The sequence below is a fragment of the Scyliorhinus canicula genome, chromosome 1, assembly GCF_902713615.1.
Source record: "Scyliorhinus canicula chromosome 1, sScyCan1.1, whole genome shotgun sequence".
In the NCBI taxonomy this organism is placed as follows: domain Eukaryota; kingdom Metazoa; phylum Chordata; class Chondrichthyes; order Carcharhiniformes; family Scyliorhinidae; genus Scyliorhinus; species Scyliorhinus canicula.
Genome location: NC_052146.1, coordinates 237,306,002 through 237,323,626, shown reverse-complemented (window position 1 = coordinate 237,323,626; position 17,625 = coordinate 237,306,002). Strand labels below are relative to the sequence as shown.

The 17,625-nt window shown below is 51.7% G+C and overlaps 1 protein-coding gene across 29 annotated transcripts in view; it reads right to left on the bottom strand.

The window, feature by feature from the left end:
* Positions 1-17,625, bottom strand: part of LOC119972565 (girdin-like) — a 649,171-nt gene that overhangs the window by 129,362 nt on the left and 502,184 nt on the right. For all 29 annotated transcript variants that reach the window (XM_038809673.1, XM_038809681.1, XM_038809689.1 and 26 more), the window contains exon 22: positions 5,851-6,037. In XM_038809673.1, the coding sequence (XP_038665601.1) occupies positions 5,851-6,037 (187 nt within the window). The remainder of the gene's footprint in view (positions 1-5,850; positions 6,038-17,625) is intronic.

Genomic DNA, 17,625 nt, shown 5'->3' with positions numbered 1-17,625 from the left:
TATGATTTTCTAAATGTCCTGCTTCTACCTATTTAATAATTGATCCGAGCATTTTCCTTTGCCTATAGTTCCCTGATTTCTGCTTCCTACCTTTTGAAGTTTTCCATTCTGCTGGGACCTTTCCAAAATCCAGGGAATTTTGGAAGATTATAATCAATGCTTCCTCTGTGTCTGCAGTCACTTCTTTTAAGACCCAGGATATAGGTTTTCTGGTCCAGGGGCCTTGTCAGCCTTGAGTTTTCCTAGTACTTCTTTTCTCGAGTGATTGTTGCTTCAAGTTCCTCCAACATTTCTGTCCCCTGTATTTCCAGGCAAGCTCGTTGTGGATGCATATGTAATTATGCAATGAGCTGAACAGTGCAAAATTGCATGTGGTCAATCATCCCACCCCTCAGAAAAAAAATCACTTCCCTCTTCCACCACCGGACTTGGGCTCCAGAACGGAACATTCTAGCCATGGCCATGAAAGGATATGAGGGTCCTATTGCATATGAAGAGGAAATTTAACACTGTAGCTGGGGTTGCTCTCCTTGGAGCAAAGGTAATTGGGAAGAGGTTTTATAGAGGTGTATAAGATGATGACAGGTGACTTCCGAAGGCGACCATGGTGTGAGTAGTCGTATATTTGGTGGCTCCTGCTGGTGGTGGGCTTTTTGGACCTTTTCCCTGGCAAATGGCAGAGCTGAGCGTTTGTAAAAGGTGCAGGAGGAGTGGAAGAAGCGAGTACCCCACCAGTGTATGGTTTTATGGTGTGGAGCCTGCGACACAGGGGAATATGGCGAAGGGTCAAGGTCTGAGCTTGCCGGCATAGTGGTTGACAGATCAGATAGTGAGCTTCCTCCATGAGACGTTTACCCAGCAGAGGAAGGAGAACTTGGAGGACCTTGCCAGGGTGATGGATCCGATAAAGGCGAGGATTGACCGCATGGAAATGAGGTTTGAGGCCCAGGGCCAGGCGATCCAGAAGGTGGAGGAGGTGGTGGTGGAGCATGAGGAGCAGCTTGCCTCGATAACTGCGGAGATGGAGTTAGAACAAAGAAAAGTACAGCACAGGAACAGGCCGTTCGGTCCTCTAAGCCCGTGCCGACCATGCTGCCCGTCTAAACTAAAATCTTCTACACTTCCTGCGTCCGTATCCCTCTATTCCCATCCCATTCATGTATTTGTCAAGATGCCCTTAAATGTCACTATCGTAGTTGATGAGAGATCAACAGAGGAGACTGCAGGACAAGGTGGAAGACTTGGAGAATAGATCTCACAGGCAGAATCTGAGGATCGTGGGCCTACTGGAGGGCAGTGACGAAGGACACCGGTGCATATGTAGGACAGATGTTCGAGAAGCTGCTGGGTGAAGGAGCGTTTGCTCGGTCCTTGGAGATGGACCGGGCGCACAGGGCGCTTATGAGGATGCCGCAAGGAAATGAGCTACCGAGAGCGAAGGTGGTGCGACTGCACTGATTCCTGGATAAGGAACGGATTTTGAGATGGGCCAGACAGACCAAGCGCTGCATGTGAGAAGGCAGCGAGCTGCGTATCTATCAGGACCTGGGCGCAGAGCTGGCCAAAAGAAGGGCGAGCTTCAATAAGGTGAAGACGGCCCTCTTTAAGAAAGGGGTGAAGTTCGGTATGTTATAGCCAGCGCGTAAGTGGGTAACATATAAAGGCCGGGAACTCTTCTTTGGGTCGCTAGAGGAGGCAATGGAATTTATTCGAGACAATGGACTGGCAGGAGAATGAGGACATTGAACTCTGGAGGGGATGTTCCTATCTTGTATCTTGGTTTCTTCTGGTTTGTATGAACTACTTTTGCACTGTACTTGGGGCCGTTGCTCTGTTTTGGGTGTGTTGTTTTTTGATGGGGGATGGTGGGTTCCTCTTTCCTTTGTGTTGGGTGGGGATTGTAAAGTTTGTACTGGGAGGATGGTTGAGTGAGGATGTTAGGTGCCATGGGCGGGGTCTACCAGGCTAGCTGGTAGACGTCTGCTGATAGGGGAGGGACTGTTGAGGGGTGGCATGGTGAGTGTCAATGACGGTGGGCACCCGAGGACGGGTCTGAAGGAGTGCGGGATGTGGGCTGGAGGCTGGCCCAAGATTGATTGGCAGGGTGGGCCCCCGACCAGGCTGATCACATGGAATGTGAGAGGTTGAATGGGCTCGTCAAGAGGGCCCATGTGTTCGCACATCTGAAAAGCTTAAAGGTGGATGTGGCAATGATATAGGAGACACCCAAGGGTGGTGGATCAGACTAGGCTGAGGAAGGAGTGGGTAGGGCAGTTGTTCCATTCGGGGCTAGATTCCAAAACAAGGGGGGGTGGCGATTTTAATTAATAAGAGGGTGGCATTCGAAATGGGAAGTATAGTGGTGGACTCGGGGGGGGGGGGGGGGGGGGGGGGCAAATATTTTATGGTGAGCGGGAAACTGGAGGTGCCAGTGGTGAACATATATGCACCGAACTGGGATGTTGTAGAGTTCATGAGGCGGGTGTTGGGGAAGATTCCTGATCTGGACTCACATTGGCTGATTATGGGTGGGTGGAAACTTTAATACGGTAATGGATCCAAGGCTGGATCAGTCGAGTTCGAGGACAGGGAGGGTGTCGGCGGTTGTGAATGAGCTAAAGGGGTTTATGGGACAGATGGGGAGGGGGTACATTCATGGAGGTTTTGGCGGCCGAGAGCGAAAGAGTACTAATTTTTTTCCCATGTGCACAAAGGGTACTCCTGAATTCACTTTTTCGTTATGGATAGGACTTAGTTGGCAGGGGTGGTGGACGTTAAGTACGTGGTGATAGTAGTATTGGATCATGCTCCACACTGGGTGGACGTACGGGTGAGTAAGGAGGGGGGCCAGCCTGCACTGGAAGTTAGATGAAGGACTATTAGTGGAGGAGGAGGTGTGTGCGGGGGTGAGGGAGGCCATTCAGAGGTATATGGAGATAAACGATACAGGGGAGGTCTCAACAGCTACGGTCTGGGGGGCGCTGAAGCAGTGATGAGAGGGGAATTATCTCGAAGGGCACACAGGGAGAAGGCGGAGATGGATAAATTAGTGAGGGAGATTGGTGGACAAGAGGTACTTGGAGGCCCCGGAGGTGGGGTTGTTGAAGGAGGGGCAGAAGCTGCAGATGGAGTTTGGTTTTCTATCTACAGGGAAGGTGGTGGGGCAGTTGAGAAAGGCGAGAGGGGCGGTGTATGAATATGGGGAGAAGGCTAGCAGGATGCTAGCACACCAGTTAAGGAAACGGGAGGCGGCGAAAGAGATTGGGAAAGTGAAAGACAGAGAGGGAAATACAATTTTGGACCCGGTGGGGGTGAACAGGGTATTTAGAGACTTTTACAAAAGGTTGTACGAGTCGAAGCCCCCAGCAGGGGTGAAGGGGATGAGGTGGTTTTTGGAGGAACTGGAGTTTCCGAGGGTGGAGGAAGAGCTGGTGGAGGGCCGAGGCATGCCAATTGGGCTGTTTGAAGTGATGGAAGGGCTGATCTCCCTTCTAAATGTAGACGTCAAGCTGCTGGCCAAGATGTTGGCCTCGAGAATACAGGATTGTGTGCCAGGGGTGATAGGAGAGGACCAAACGGAGTTTGTGACAGGCAGGCATTTAACAGCGAACATTAGAAGGCTGCTATATGTGATCATGATGACCTCTGTGGTGGTCACCGTGGATGCGGAGAAGGCCTTTGATGGGGTGGAGAATTTGTGGGAGGTCCTGGGGCGGTTTGGGCAGGATTTTGTGGACTGGGGCCTGTTGCTCTACCAAGCACCGGTGGCGAGTATGCGGACGAACCGAGTGAGCTCAGATTATTTTTAGACTGCACCGGGGGACGAGGCAGGGATGTCCACTCTCCCCACCGTTGTTTGCCGTGGCTTTTGAGCCACAGGCGATGGCGCTGAAAGCGTCAAAGGACTGGTAGAGGATTGCATGGGGAAGGTGGGGGGGGGGGGGGGGGGGGGGGGGGGGGGGAGAGAGATGGTGGAGTGGAGCACAGGGTCTCGCTATATGCGGACAACTTACTTTTGTGTATATTTCTGCCCCACTGAGGGGTAGGGGGGATTGAAGAGATTTAGGGATCTTAGGGGAATTTGTCTGGTTTTCGGGGTACAAGTTGAATATGGGCAAAAGTGAGGGCTTTGCGATTGAGGTGAGGGGGAAAGAGAGGAGACTGGAGGGGGATGTCTTTCAAAGTGGTGAGAGGGAGCTTTAGGTATTTGGGTATCCAGGTGGCATGGTAGTGGGAGCAGCTACACAAGCTGAGTTTGGCTTAGTTAGTGGAGCAGATGAAGGAGGACTTTAGAAGGTGGGATGTGCTCCCGCTGTCACTGGCGGGGAGGGTGCAGACGATAAAGATGACGGTTCTCCCGAGGTTTCTGTTCATATTTCAGTGCCTGCTTATTTTTATTCCCAAGGCTTTCTTCAAGAGGGTGAATGTGGTGATCTCAGGGTTTGTGTGGGCGGGTTAAGCCCCATGGATAAAGAAGGTGCTGCTGGAACAGGGTCGAGGTGCTGTCAGCAGATATAAACCAGGGGTTGTGTGTGAAGTGAAAGAGGGAGGCACGGGGGCAGGATGGTTGAGTTGGAAAACACTTAGTGGGGAAGGGGGACTGGGGAAATGTGAGCCACATTGGCTGGGTTTTGTTGTTGGTTGGGTGAGTGTTATTTGTCCTGTTGTTTGTTCCTTTTGAAAACTGTTGTTAAAATTATACATGGCTTAATAAAATATTTTTAAAAAGATTATGACAGGTTTAGAAAAAGTAGACAAAGAAAAGCAGTTCTAATTTGTTGATGATACACGGACCAGAGGACAAGATTTTGGGCAAGAGATGCAGTGTGGGATGTCATAGAGTTATTTAGGACACAGATAGAGGCCATTTGGCACACAGTCAGTGCTGGCTCCCATGTACAGTAATTCAATCAGTCCTACTCCTCTGCTCGATCCCTGTAGCCCGACACATTTATTTTCTTTAAATGCTCATCCAATTTCCTTTTGAAATCATTGAATGTTTCCCCCTTCTGCCACCCTTGTGGATAATGAGTTCCAGATCATTACCACTCATTGTATAAAAAAACCTCCTCACAGTCGCACTTGATCTTTTGCCAAATATCTTGAACCTGTGCCCCATAGTCTTTAGACTATCAGCTGAGGAAGAAGAACATTTTTGACAGTGAATGACAATGAACTTGGATTTCACTGCTTACAAGGTTCTGGAAGAGGAAATGATGAATAATTTAAAAAGGAAATTGGATGGGGATCCAAAGGAAATAAAGCTGCAGTGCTAAAGGAATGCAATGGACAAATATGACTGACTAGGTTGCGTAGAGAGAGCATGGACTAAAAGGACTGAATAGCCTCCTTCTGTGCTATAATCACTCTCATGACTCTTCAGAGGTTAAGAAAAACATTTTAACCTGCGAAAACATATCCTAGTTATCTTTGATCTTTCTTTGTTGGAAGTGCAATGTATTAAGAAAATGGTTTCTGGTGCACTCCTGAAACTCTTCCCCATTTTGATCGCAAGTGTATCCTCACCTGTTTTCATTAGTAGAGTTGAAAGACCATGCTGTTACAACTCCATGATTGGAGCGAACCTCACTAAATGACTTACAAATCACAATCTTAATTTCTTGTTAACATTTTTCATGTTCTAACAATTGCACCCCTTCTGTTTTATTTGTATTTGGTTGTAGGTGAAGTGTTCAATGACAGAAACATATAATTTAACAGATAATTTTTGGTATGTGGGTTTAAACCATAATTTTGCACAGGTGAGGGAAGCTGTATAACACCAAAGCTGTTTTTTTAATTCTTATCTCTGCCAACTGAGTATGAATGCTTAAAAGAATTTGCACCCACCTCACATTGATTGTTTAGTTTAGTGGAAGTTATATCCAACTGTTGATACCGTTCCTTCAGGTTTGCAAACTCAGCTTCCAATCGTGTATGTTCTAGCTTGGCACCATTCAGTAAACTTTTTACATTTTTATGGTCCAACTGCAATCCTTCATTCTCCTTTAACAAGTGGTTGTATATTTGGTTCAATCTTCAAACAGAGAAATAAATACTTAATTTCTTGTCGAGCTATCGCTTTGTAAACTATAAGGCATAAAGTAGAACATAACAAGAAGTCAAATATCATAAAGCACATTCATCCCCTCAAAGATCCTTCCTTCAAGAACCCTAACTGTCATTGAACAGCTCCTTTCTTACTCTTCATGCTGGTGGTCAGTTAAACAAGTGATTAGAACTGTAAATCAGTAGGTCGTGGGCAACACTTCAGTATGGCAATAAAGAAGTGTTACATTGTCTGACATGTTGTTTTTCGAACAAAAACATTTTGACAGGGTAGATACTGATTTCCCCTGCCTGGAGAATCTAGAACAAGGGGCACAGTTTCAGGAAATTATTTAGAACTGTGATGAGGATAAATTTCTTCACTCAAAGGGCTGTGAATCTTTGGAATTCTTTACCCAAGGGGCTGCGGATGCACCATCATTGAATGTATTTAAGGACAAAATAGACATATTTTTGTCTCCCCAAACTGTATTTCCTCCCACTCCGTAGATTCTTTGTAAATTTCCGATACCTTCCCCTTCCCCTCCCCCACCCCCGTTCAAGAAACTACCTTGTCCTGTATCCCCTGTGGCGGAAAGGTAAAAATCTGCCTTCGCACAAAGTCCCTTACCTGGAGATATCGGAACCCATTCCCTCCCGGCAATTCAATAAATTCACTTCCAGTTCCTCCAGACTGGGAAAGCTCCCATCAATAAACAGACCCAACAGCCTCTCAATACACGCTGTCTGCCACCTCCGAAAGCCCCCATCCATCAGCCCCGGCACAAATTGGAGCCCACACAAACGCTCCCTCTCCTCCCATATGTTTCCGCCATTGCCTCCAGACTCTCAGGGTCGCACTACCACTGGGCGTGTAGAGTACCGAGCTGGCAAGAACGGCAGAGGTGCTGTTACCAGTGCCTCCAAACTTGTGCCCTTACATGATGCCGCCTCCACCCGCTCCCACACCGACCCCTCCCCATCTATCCACTTCCTAATCATGGCTATATTTTCTGCCTAGTAATAGTTCCTGAAGTTCGGCAGTGCCAGCCCTCCCTCCCCTCGCCTCTGCTCTAGCAACACTTTCCTTACTCGCGGGGCTTTACCTGCCCACACAAACCCAGAAATCACCCTGTTCACCCACTTTAAAAAGGCCTTTGGGATAAAGATAGGGAGACACTGAAAAACAAACAAAATTCTTGGGAGAACCGTCATCTTTACAGTCTGTACCCTCCCGCCAGTGACAACAGGAGCATGACCCACCCCGAAGATTGCCACAATGGGGCATGGCTTCACTCTCACCCCCACAACCTTGGACACTGCCCCTGAGAAGGCTGTCCAGAACCCAGCAAGTTTTGGGTAGGCCCAAAACATGTGTGTGTGGTTGGCTGGGCCCCTCTGACACCGCTCACATTTGTCCTCCACCTCCGGGAAGAACTTGTTCATTCGGGTTCTGGTCAGGTATGCTCTGTGCACCACTTTGAGCTGCATTAGGCGGAGCCTTGCGCAGGAGGAGGTGGGGTTGGCTCTGCTCAGTGCTTCGCTCCAGAGTCCCCACCCCACCTCTCGTCCCCAGCTCGTCCTCCCATTTTCGTCTGTCCAGTGGTGTCCAAGCTCTGTCCAGTAGCTGTCAATTTATTTTCCCACATAGTCCCCTCTCCTTGCTGTTTGCGCCTATCAGGTCCTCTAATAGTGTGGTTTCTGGGGTCCCGGGGTACCCTACTGTTTCCTTGCGTAGGAAGTATTTTATGTGAAGGTGCCTCATTTCCTGTCCTTTTGGTAGTTTCCACTTCTTCGTCAGTTCGTCTAGTTTCGTCAGTCTGTACCCTACACAAAAGTCCCTGACCGTCTGTGTGCCCCCGTCTGGTCTCCACCTTTTGAAGGTGGTGTTTAACATGGCTGGGGGGGAATTTGTGATTGCCACAGATGGGGGCCATGGGGGATATCTTGGTTAGCCCGAAGTGCTGTCACAACTGGGTTCACGTTCTCATCGTGGCCGCTACCACTGGGCTCGTTGTGTACCTTGTTGAGTGGGGTGGGAGTGCTGCTGTAGCCAGGGCCCGGAGGGATGTTCCTTTACAGGAAGCCTCCTCCATCTGTACCCACTCGGAGTTGGGTTTGTGTACCCATCCCCTCACTCTTTCTACCGTTGCTGCCCAGTGGTAGTATTGTAGGTTCGGTAAAGCCAAGCCACCTTTAATTTTCCTTCTCTGCAGTGTCGATTTGTGAATTCTCGGGTTCCTACCCCCTACACAAATGCCATGATTAGACCGTCTACATTTTGGAAAAAGACCTTGCGGATGAAGATCGGTATGGATCTAAACAGGAAGAGGAACCTCGGCAGTACGTTCGTCTTGATCGCCTGCACTCTCCCTGGGAGAGTGGGAGTGAGCCCCACCTTTGTAGGTTCCTTTTTACTTCCTCCACCAGGCTCGTCAGGATCCACTTGTCAATCTGTGTCCAGTCTCTGGCTATCTGGATCCCCAGGAAGTGGAATCTGTTTTAGGCCGTTTTAAACGGGCACCCCTGCCCCTTTTGGGTTCACTGGGAATGCCTCACTTTTGCCCAGATTAAGTTTGTAGCCCGAGAAGGTTCCAAACTCTTTCAGGATCTGCAGTATTGCCTTCAGTCTTTCTTGTGGCTTCGAGAAATAGAGGAGCTGGCCATCTGCATAGAGTGAAATTCTGTGCCCTCTGTCTCCCCTCCGAATGCCCTTCCAGCTTTTTGGGTCCTACAGGGCTATCGCCAGGGGTTTGATCGCTAGCACGAACAAGAGTGTGGACATCGGGCAGCCCCGTCTTGTTCCTCTCTGTAGCTGGAAGTATTCAGAGCTTGTGGTGTTAGTTCGGACGCTCGCTTTGGCAGTGTTGTACAGGAGTCTCACCCCAGGCAGTGAACCCCGCTCCTAGCCCAAACCGTTCCTGTACCTCGAGGCGGTACTTCAATTAGACTCTGTCAAAGGTCTTTTCTGCGTCCAGGGAGACGATCACCTCTGGTGCTCTCTCCCCGGGGATGGGTCATTATTGCATTCAGCAGCCATCTGATGTTTGCAGTTAGTTGCCTACCCTTGATAAAGCCCGTTTGGTCCTCTGCGATCACCTCTGGTACGCAGTCCTCCAGCCTTCTGGCCAGGACCTTTGTGAGTATTTTCGCATCAACATTCAACAGCGAAATGGGTCTATATGATCCATATTCTGTCGGGTCTTTATCCTTTTTGAGTATCAGTGAGTTTGTGGCCTACGCTAGCGTAGGAGGCAAAGTGCCCCGTGCCAACGGGTCCACAAACATGTCCCTTAGAAGTGGGGCCATGGCTGGCGCAAATATTTTATACAAGTCCACCGAGAGCCCATCGGGTCCCTGTGCCTTCCCCGCCTGCATGGAGCTGATGCTCTCCATGATTTGTTCCAGATCTATTGGTGCTTCCAGCTACCCCCGTCTGTCCTCCCCCACAACTGGCAGTTCCAGTCCGTCAAGGAACTATTTCATCCCCGCGTCCCGTAGGGGGGCTCGGAGGTGTACAGAGCTCGGTAGAAGGCCTCAAATGCGTGACAGGCCTCTTTTGGTTCTGTTACCAGTCTGCCTCTGCTATTCTTAACTTGGACTATTTCCCTCGTGGCTGCCTGCTTTCTCATCTGATGAGCCAACAGGTGGCTAGCCTTTTCTCCAGGTTCGTAGAAGGTCCCCCGTGCCTGGCAGAGTTTGTACACTGCTTTTCTGGTGGATAGCAGGTTAAAGTCCATTTGCAGATTTTACTTCTCCACCAGCAGCTCTACGGTCGGGGCATCGGAGCACTTTTTGCTGACTTCCAGAATGGAGTCTACTAGCTGCTGCCTGGCCGCCCTCTCTTCCCTGTCTCTGCTTGCCTTGTAGGCTATGATCTCTCCTCTAATCACGGCCTTCAGTGCCTCCCAAAATGCGGAGGGTGAGACCTTCCCGTTTTGGTTGTTACTAATGTAATCGCCTATGGCCCGCGATGTTTTTTATCAGAAAGCCTTGTCGGCCAGGAGGTCCGTGTCCAGCCTCCACGTGGGGAGCTGGGCAAGGCCCGTCTCTAACTTCAAGTCCATGCAATGTGGATCATGGTCGGAGCGAACAATCGCGGAGTATTCCGCTCCCGTGATCCCTGGAAGTACCGATTGCCCCACTGCGATGGAGTCTATACGGGTGTACACCTTGTGCACTTGTGAGAAGTATGAGAATTCTTTTTCTCCTGGGTGCAGGAACCGCCATAGGTCGGTCAGTGGGTTCTGCATGCAGTTAAAGTCCCCCCCCCCCCATAATCAGTCAGTGTGTGTTAAGGTCGGGGATTTCCGCCATGGTCTTCTTTATGAATTCTGTGTCATTCCAGTTGGGAACGTACACATTTACCAGTACCGCCGGTGCCCCTTCCAGGACAACACTGACCATGACGTACCGTCTCCCTGGATCCGTAACTGTCTTAGTTTCTGTAAACCTCGTCCTCTTGCTAATTAATATTGCTACACCCCTAGCCGTCGTCCCGTCATGAATGGTACATCTGTCCCACCAAGCCCTTTCTTACCAGCAGTCGGTCCTTCTCCGTCAGGTACGTCTCTTGTAGGTAAATTAGGTCAGCCTTTAGGCTTCTTGAGTGGCCGAAGACTAGGATCTTTTTACTGGGCCGTTAAGTCCCCTTACGTTCCAGGTAACAATCCTGGTGGGGGATTTCTGACTCCCCTCGGTCCTGTGGGGTCACCCATACTTATCTGTTGGACGAGCCCCTGCACTCTGGGGTTTCCCTTTGTTAAGGGGCCGCCCAAAATGGCCATGCTCACTGCTCTCGCCATGAAGTTGGGTCCCTGCGCTCTGGGGTTTCCCTTTGTCCCGGGAGCACCCAACATGGTCGCCAACTATGTATATGCCACAAGGGTGCGCCTCTGCACTCACCAGTGTCTCCCTTTGCCCAAGGGCCCTCCCGAGTGGCTACTTGCAGCGCCATCGTGGTTCCTCGTCGTGCTCCATGCGTGCCGAGGCCTGCGCCTGTTCCGTTTCTCATCCTTAACCTTCCCTCTGTGCATTTTCTGTCCTGCGCTCCCCCCTTCGGTCCCCATCTCGCCCCCCCCTCCCCAGTCCCTCTGTTTCCCTGCCCCATGTTCTCTCCCCCTCCTTCTGTCCTGTCTCCCCCCCCCCCCCCTTGGCCAGGCGCTCCCACTCCCCTGAGAGGTTCGCCGCGGCCCCCCTTTCTTTCTGCCCTCACGTGTTAGCCCTCCTCGCTAGTACGGTGGCTCCTCTCCCATTCTGGTCTAGTTCTGGCCCTGTTTTACCCAACCCCTTCCACACCTTTTCTCACCCCTTTGCCTGCTTTCCTTATTCTCGCTCCCCCTCATCACATTGAGGGAAGAGACAAGCCCGAAAACTGAGCAGCATAATCCCGCATAAAAAAACATATGCACATAGTTTGTGATATTATTGTCTCTATTTGCGGTCTGCCCCCGCTCTCCATTTCTTTTTTTTTCTGCAACTGCAGCTTTCATCGCTGGATCGATTGCTCTCCGCCCAAGTTGTTCGTTTTAACAAACTCATCAGCCTCCACCGGGGTGTTGAAGTACAGTTCCTTGCCCTTGAATGTCACCCAGAGTCTGGCCGGGAATAGCATTCTAAATTATACCCCACTTTTATAGAGCGCTGATTTTGCTTTATTAAACTCAGCCTTCTTTTAGCCGCGAGTTGGAGGGCTCCCGCTCGGGAACGGCATTGTCGGGGGGGTAACGCCCGTCCTAAGGGCAGCGGAGGCAGCAGAAGTCGGGAGATAGCACAGGGGGAGGAAATGTCGAAGACCAGCAAAAATACGGCCGTGAAAAAAGCGGATGAAAGTCCGTCGGGCGTGGAAAGGTTACCGTGGGGTCAGTAAAGAAAATGGAAGGACCGAGGCCAACTGACTATTTCGCAATGATGTTGGCGAAACTATTGGGGGAGGATCCCTCCCGATATGAGCTGGATCGGGCTCATCGGTCGTGGAGGCCTGTACCAAAGGTGAGTGAGCCGCCAAGAGTAGTGACTCTGTGCTTCCGTAGGTACAGTGTGATGGAACTATCAATTCACCAGAAACGTGTTTCCGATATGAATCTGGGCTTTAATCGACTTACTACAGAGTCAGCCTGTTACCCGTTGATGAACTCTCAGTGAACTGCAAGCTGACTCTGGACAGCAGCACTAGGGGGAGGAGTCATGGGCGGAGCCAAGGGTGGAGCACTGTACAAGCTCCTGAGCATTCCCAGAGCTACTCCCCTAGTGGTCAGATAACGCTATTGCGCTTACAAAGACATAGTGTGAATTATTATATTACATTCACCACATTCACCCCCTGCAAAAAAAATCAAGTCCGGCGGGGGTGGTGGTCTACAATGTCAGTTTGTCCGGTGGTCGAATTGTCCGCTGTGATCTGCGGAGCACCGGGGTTGCAGCCTCTTGCGGTGGCTGGATGGGTGTTGTGTGCTGGGGTACGATGGCGGACTCCAGGGAGGGTTGTATCCGAGCTTCATACTCTCCTGGTTCGACCGGGGGCTGGCCGGCGCGGGTGCGCGGAACTGGTGGAGTGAGCTCGCGGGCTTGGGAGCGGCAGCATGGGGTGTAGGGTGAGAGGTCCTTCTGTGGGGGTAGAGGGGGCGCTGGATCCGGCGGGTGCCAGATCCCGGAGGGATACCGTGCCCTGATGGCCGTCAGGGAACTCGACGAATGCGTACTGGGGGTTGGAGTGGAGCAGGCGCACCTTTTCAACAAGGGGGTCGGTTGTGTGTGCCCTGACGTGTTTCCTCAGAAGTACGGGGCCGGGTGTCCTCAGCCATACCGGAAGTGAGACCCCCGTGGTAGTGCCCCTGGAAAAAATGAAGAGCCTCTCGTGAGGGTTCTGATTGGTCGCTGTGCACAAAAGGAACCTAATAGCGTGAAGTGCATCTGGGAGGACTTCCTGCCACTGGGAGACTTGGAGCTTTCTAGACCGGAGGGTCAGTAGGACGGTCTTCCAGACCGTTGCGTTCTCCCTCTCAACCTGCCCGTTCCCCCTGGGGTTGTAGCTGGTAGTCCTGCTCGAGGCAATGCCCTTGTTGAGCAGGTACTGACGCAGCTCGTCGCTCATGAAGGACGAACCCCGGTCGCTGTGGACGTAGCTGGGGAAACCAAACAGAGTGAAGATGCTATGCAGGGCCCTAATGACTGTGTGGGAGGTCATGTCGGGGCACGGGATAGCGAATGGGAAACGGGAGAACTCGTCTACGACGTTTAAAAAGTAAACGTTCTTGTTAATTGAGGGTAGTGGCCCTTTGAAATCAATCGCGAGGCTTTCAAAGGGCCCAGAAGCCTTGACCAGGTGGGCCCTGTCTGGTCTATAGAAGTGCGGTTTACTCTCCGCACAGATCGGGCAGTCCCTGGTGACCGTTTTTACCTCCTCGTTGGAGAAAGGTAGGTTTCGGGCCCTGATGTAGTGGGCGAGCCGGGTGACCCCCGGGTGGCAGAGGTCATTGTGAATGACTTTCAATCGGTCAATCTGCGCGCTGGCGCATGTCCCGCGGGATAGGGCATCCGGTGGCTCGTTGAGCTTCCCGGGTCGATACTTAATGTCGTAATTCCAGGTGGAGAGTTCGATCCTCCACCTCAGAATTTTGTCGTTTTTAATTTTGCCCCTTTGCGAGTTGTCGAACATGAAGGCAACCGATCTTTGGTCGATGATGAGGGTGAACCTCCTTCCTGCGAGGTAGTGCCTCCAGTAACGGATAGCCTCCACAATGGCTTGTGCTTCTTTCTCGACTGAGGAGTGTCGGAGTTCTGAAGCGGAGAGGGTACGGGAGAAAAATGCGACTGGTCTCCCTTCCTGATTTAAAGTGGCTGCAAGAGCTACCTCTGAGGCGTCGCTCTCTACCTGAAATGGAGTGGATTCATCCACCGCCCGCATGACCGCTTTGGCGATGTCCTCCTTGATGCCGTCGAAGACCTGGCGTGCCTCGGCTGACAGGGGAAATCGTGTGGCCCTAAAGAGTGGCCGGGCTTTGTCTGCATATTGAGGGACCCACTGGGCGTAGTAGGAAAAGAAACCCAAGCACCGTTTGAGGGCCTTGGGCAATGGGAGAGGGGAAGTTCTAAGCATACGGTCCGGGTCTGGGCCCAGGACTCCGTTTTCCACGACATAGCCGAGGATGGCTAGTCTGGTTGTGCGGAAAACGTATTTCTCCTTGTTATATGTGAGATTCAGTTTCTGCGCCGTCTGGAGAAAACGGTGGAGGTTGGCGTCGTGGTCCTGCTGGTGACATTGTCCAAGTGCGGAAACATGGCCCGCAGCCAGTACTGGTCCACCATTCGGTCCATTCTAGTGACGCCGAAAGGGACCCAAAGGAAATGGAAGAGGCGGCCATCGGCCTCGAATGCCGTGTAGTGGCGGTCCTCCGGGCGGATTGGGAGCTGGTGGTATGCAGACTTTAGATCCACCGTGGAAAAGAGCCGGTACTGGGCGATCTGGTTTACCATGTCTGCAATCCTGGGGAGGGGATACGCGTTGAGGAGCGTAAATCTATTTATGGTCTGACTATAGTCGACAACCATGCGGAATTTTTCCCCGGTCTTAACGACCACCACCTGAGCTCTCCAGGGACTATTGCTGGCCTCTATAACCCCCTCACTGAGAAGCCTTCGGACCTCTGCTCTGATAAATACCCTATCCAGCTTGCTACGAGTGGCTACGGGTTTACAGTCCTTTGTGAGATTGGCGAAGAGAGGAAGGGGGGAATTCGCAGCGTAGCGAGGCTGCAGATAGTGAGTGGGGGCAGGGGCCCGCCGAAGCTGAGGGTGAGGCTCTTGAGGTTACATTGAAAGTCTAGACCTAATAAGAGTGGCTCGCAGAGTTCGGGGAAAGCATAGAGTTTGAATTTAGAGTAGCTAGCGCCTCGGATTGTGAGTGTCGCGGCGGTGCGCCCCTGGATCTGGATGGAATGGGAGCCTGAAGCGAGCGAGATAGTTTGCTGCACGGGGAACGAACAGCGTCTTACCAGGTCTGGATGTATGAAGCTCTCGGTGCTCCCGGAGTCGAAGAGGCATGGCGTTTTGTACCTGTTGATATGGACCTCTGCCATCGAATTTCGCAGATGCTTTGGGCGTGATTGGTCCAAAGTGACGGCGCTGGGTTGCGGGTAGTCGGCGGCTCGATCAGCTGTGCTGGAGTGGCCCCGTGAGTTCATAGTCGTATTCTTCCGATGAGTTATCCGAGCGCGGAGATGCAGGTTGGGCCCGTGGATCGCACGTGGCGGGCGGCGAGGAAGATGGCGTCCAAGATGGTGGCCCCCATGATTCGCACGTGGCCGGCCGCATGGTAGAGGTTTTCCAAGATGGCGGCCCCCATGGATCGCACGTGGCTGGAGGGGGCGGAGTCGGGGCATAGGCCGCAGCGGGCCTGTGGGTGAGGGGAGCGATTACTTTGTGCCGCTGTGGAGCTGGAAGCAGGGGCCCTTTTAGTGAGGCACACTCTTGCATAATGGCCTTTCCGCCCGCAGCTGCTAAAGGTCGCGTTGCGGGCCGGGCAGTGCTGCTGCGGGTGCTGGTCTGGCCGCAGAAATGGCAGGCTGGAGCAGCATAGTGGCTGGCTGGGGCAGCATGCTGGCTGGGCGGTCGCGAAGCACAGGCCTGGGGAGTCGCTGGTCGGGGGCCCATGATTGGGTCGCGGGATCCACGGGCAACGAGTTAAGGCTGCGGAAAGAGACCTCCATCGTGGTAGCAGCTTCCACAATCGTTTCTAAGTCTTGGGCCCCCTTTTCCAGCAATCGTTGCCGCACATAATTAGACCTGAGGCCCGCTACAAAAACATCGCGTACAGCATGTTCTCTGTGTTCAGCCGCGGTAACCGCTTGATAATTATAGTCATTGGACAAATTATTGAGTTCCCTTAGAAATTCGGCGAGTGATTCGGTAGGCCGCTGGCCATCGTTAATGGGCCTCACATATATCTTATCGAGTACTGCTAGCGCTGCAGTATATGAACCGGCCGAGTTTAGTTGTGTAGAGATTCTGTGGCTCACCCTCGCGTGCAGTAGACTCAACTTCTGTTCCTCTGTCGTTTCGGCTGTGCTCGCTTCTGCCAGGTAGGCCTTGAAGCACCGCAGCCAGTGGGAGAAGATTTCTTTAGTCTCTGCATCCTGCGGATCGAGTTCCAGGCGTCCAGGCTTGAGGGCTGATTCCATAATCGATCTTGACTGTTCTTAAATCGATTAAATTGATGGAACCATCAATTCACCAGACACGTGTTTCCGATATGAATCTAGGCTTTAATCGACTTACTACAGAGCCAGCCTGTTACCCGTTGATGAACTCTCAGTGAACTGCAGGCTGACTCTAGACAAGGGTATTTATACAGCAGCACTAGGGGGAGGAGTCGTGGGCAGAGCCAAGGGTGGAGCCCTGTACAAACTCCTGAGCATTTCCAGAGCTACTCCCCCTAGTGGTCGGATAACGCTACTGCGCTTACAAAGACATAGTGTGAATCATCATATTACATTCACCACACAGTGTAAAGGAGAAGGTCCTGTGCTGGGCTAAGCAGAAGCGGGTGGTGCAGTGGGGTGGAGCTGGATGCGTATACCAGGACTTTACGGTGGAGCTGGCGAGGAGGCGTGCTGCCTTCAACCAGCTAAAGAGAGCACTATTCATTAGCAAGGTGCAGTGCGGCATTGTATATCCAGCGAAGCTGAGGGTGACCTACAAGTTCAAGGACTTTTATTTTGGGACGGCAGAAGCAGCAGTGGAGTTAGCGAAGGCAGAAGGACTGTGGCAGAATTGAGAAATGGTCTTCTACCAATGTAGCCTCATGACTGTATTTTTATTTTGTTTTGTTTCACTGCGTGCTGGTGTATGGGCTATAGGAGCCAACGTTCTATATATTTGGACAAGGGAAGAAATGGGACTTTCAGTCGTAATGAGGGTCCTTTGGGGTGTGGGTGTGTACGCGGGGTTTGTGTGCTAAAGGGGACTTCTGGGTTTTTCCTGGGGCCAGGCAAGGGGGAATGAGACCCGGGCGGGGGCCGGTTTAAGCCGGCCAGTGAATGGGGGTGAGGTGGGGGGGGGGGGGGGGGGGGGGGGAGAGGGGCTGCGGCCATCGGAGCCTGGCAGAACAGGGTCCGAGGGGTGTAGCCGGGGTGGAAGGTTGGGGGGGAATGAACCGAGGCTGGGTGGGGATGGAGGATTTTTACAAGAGGAAGTGGAGGGGAGGAGTTGGGGGTGGGGGGGGGGAAGTTTACAACTTTTGGGTGTCATTTACGGTACTCTTTCGGAGGTTGGATGGCATTAAGTGTCGTCCGGGAGAGGGGGGGGGAACGGGACTCTATACGTTAATCGTGACCATGGGTGATTCCGGACTCCTTTCTCTTTTTCGCCTTTGTTCTATTTTCCACCGTGGGAGGGTTTGTTTTATTTGATGCATATATTGACAGGTGGGCCGTTAGTTGGGGTGGTGGGAGGATGGGATCGTTGCTGATGTTAAGGGTATTGACTTTGTATCTGTTACCGTTTGCTGCTTGTTGGTGGGGTGTAAATTTTGAAGGAAAATGTGAAAATGGAGAATAAAAACACTAAAAAAAAAACAAC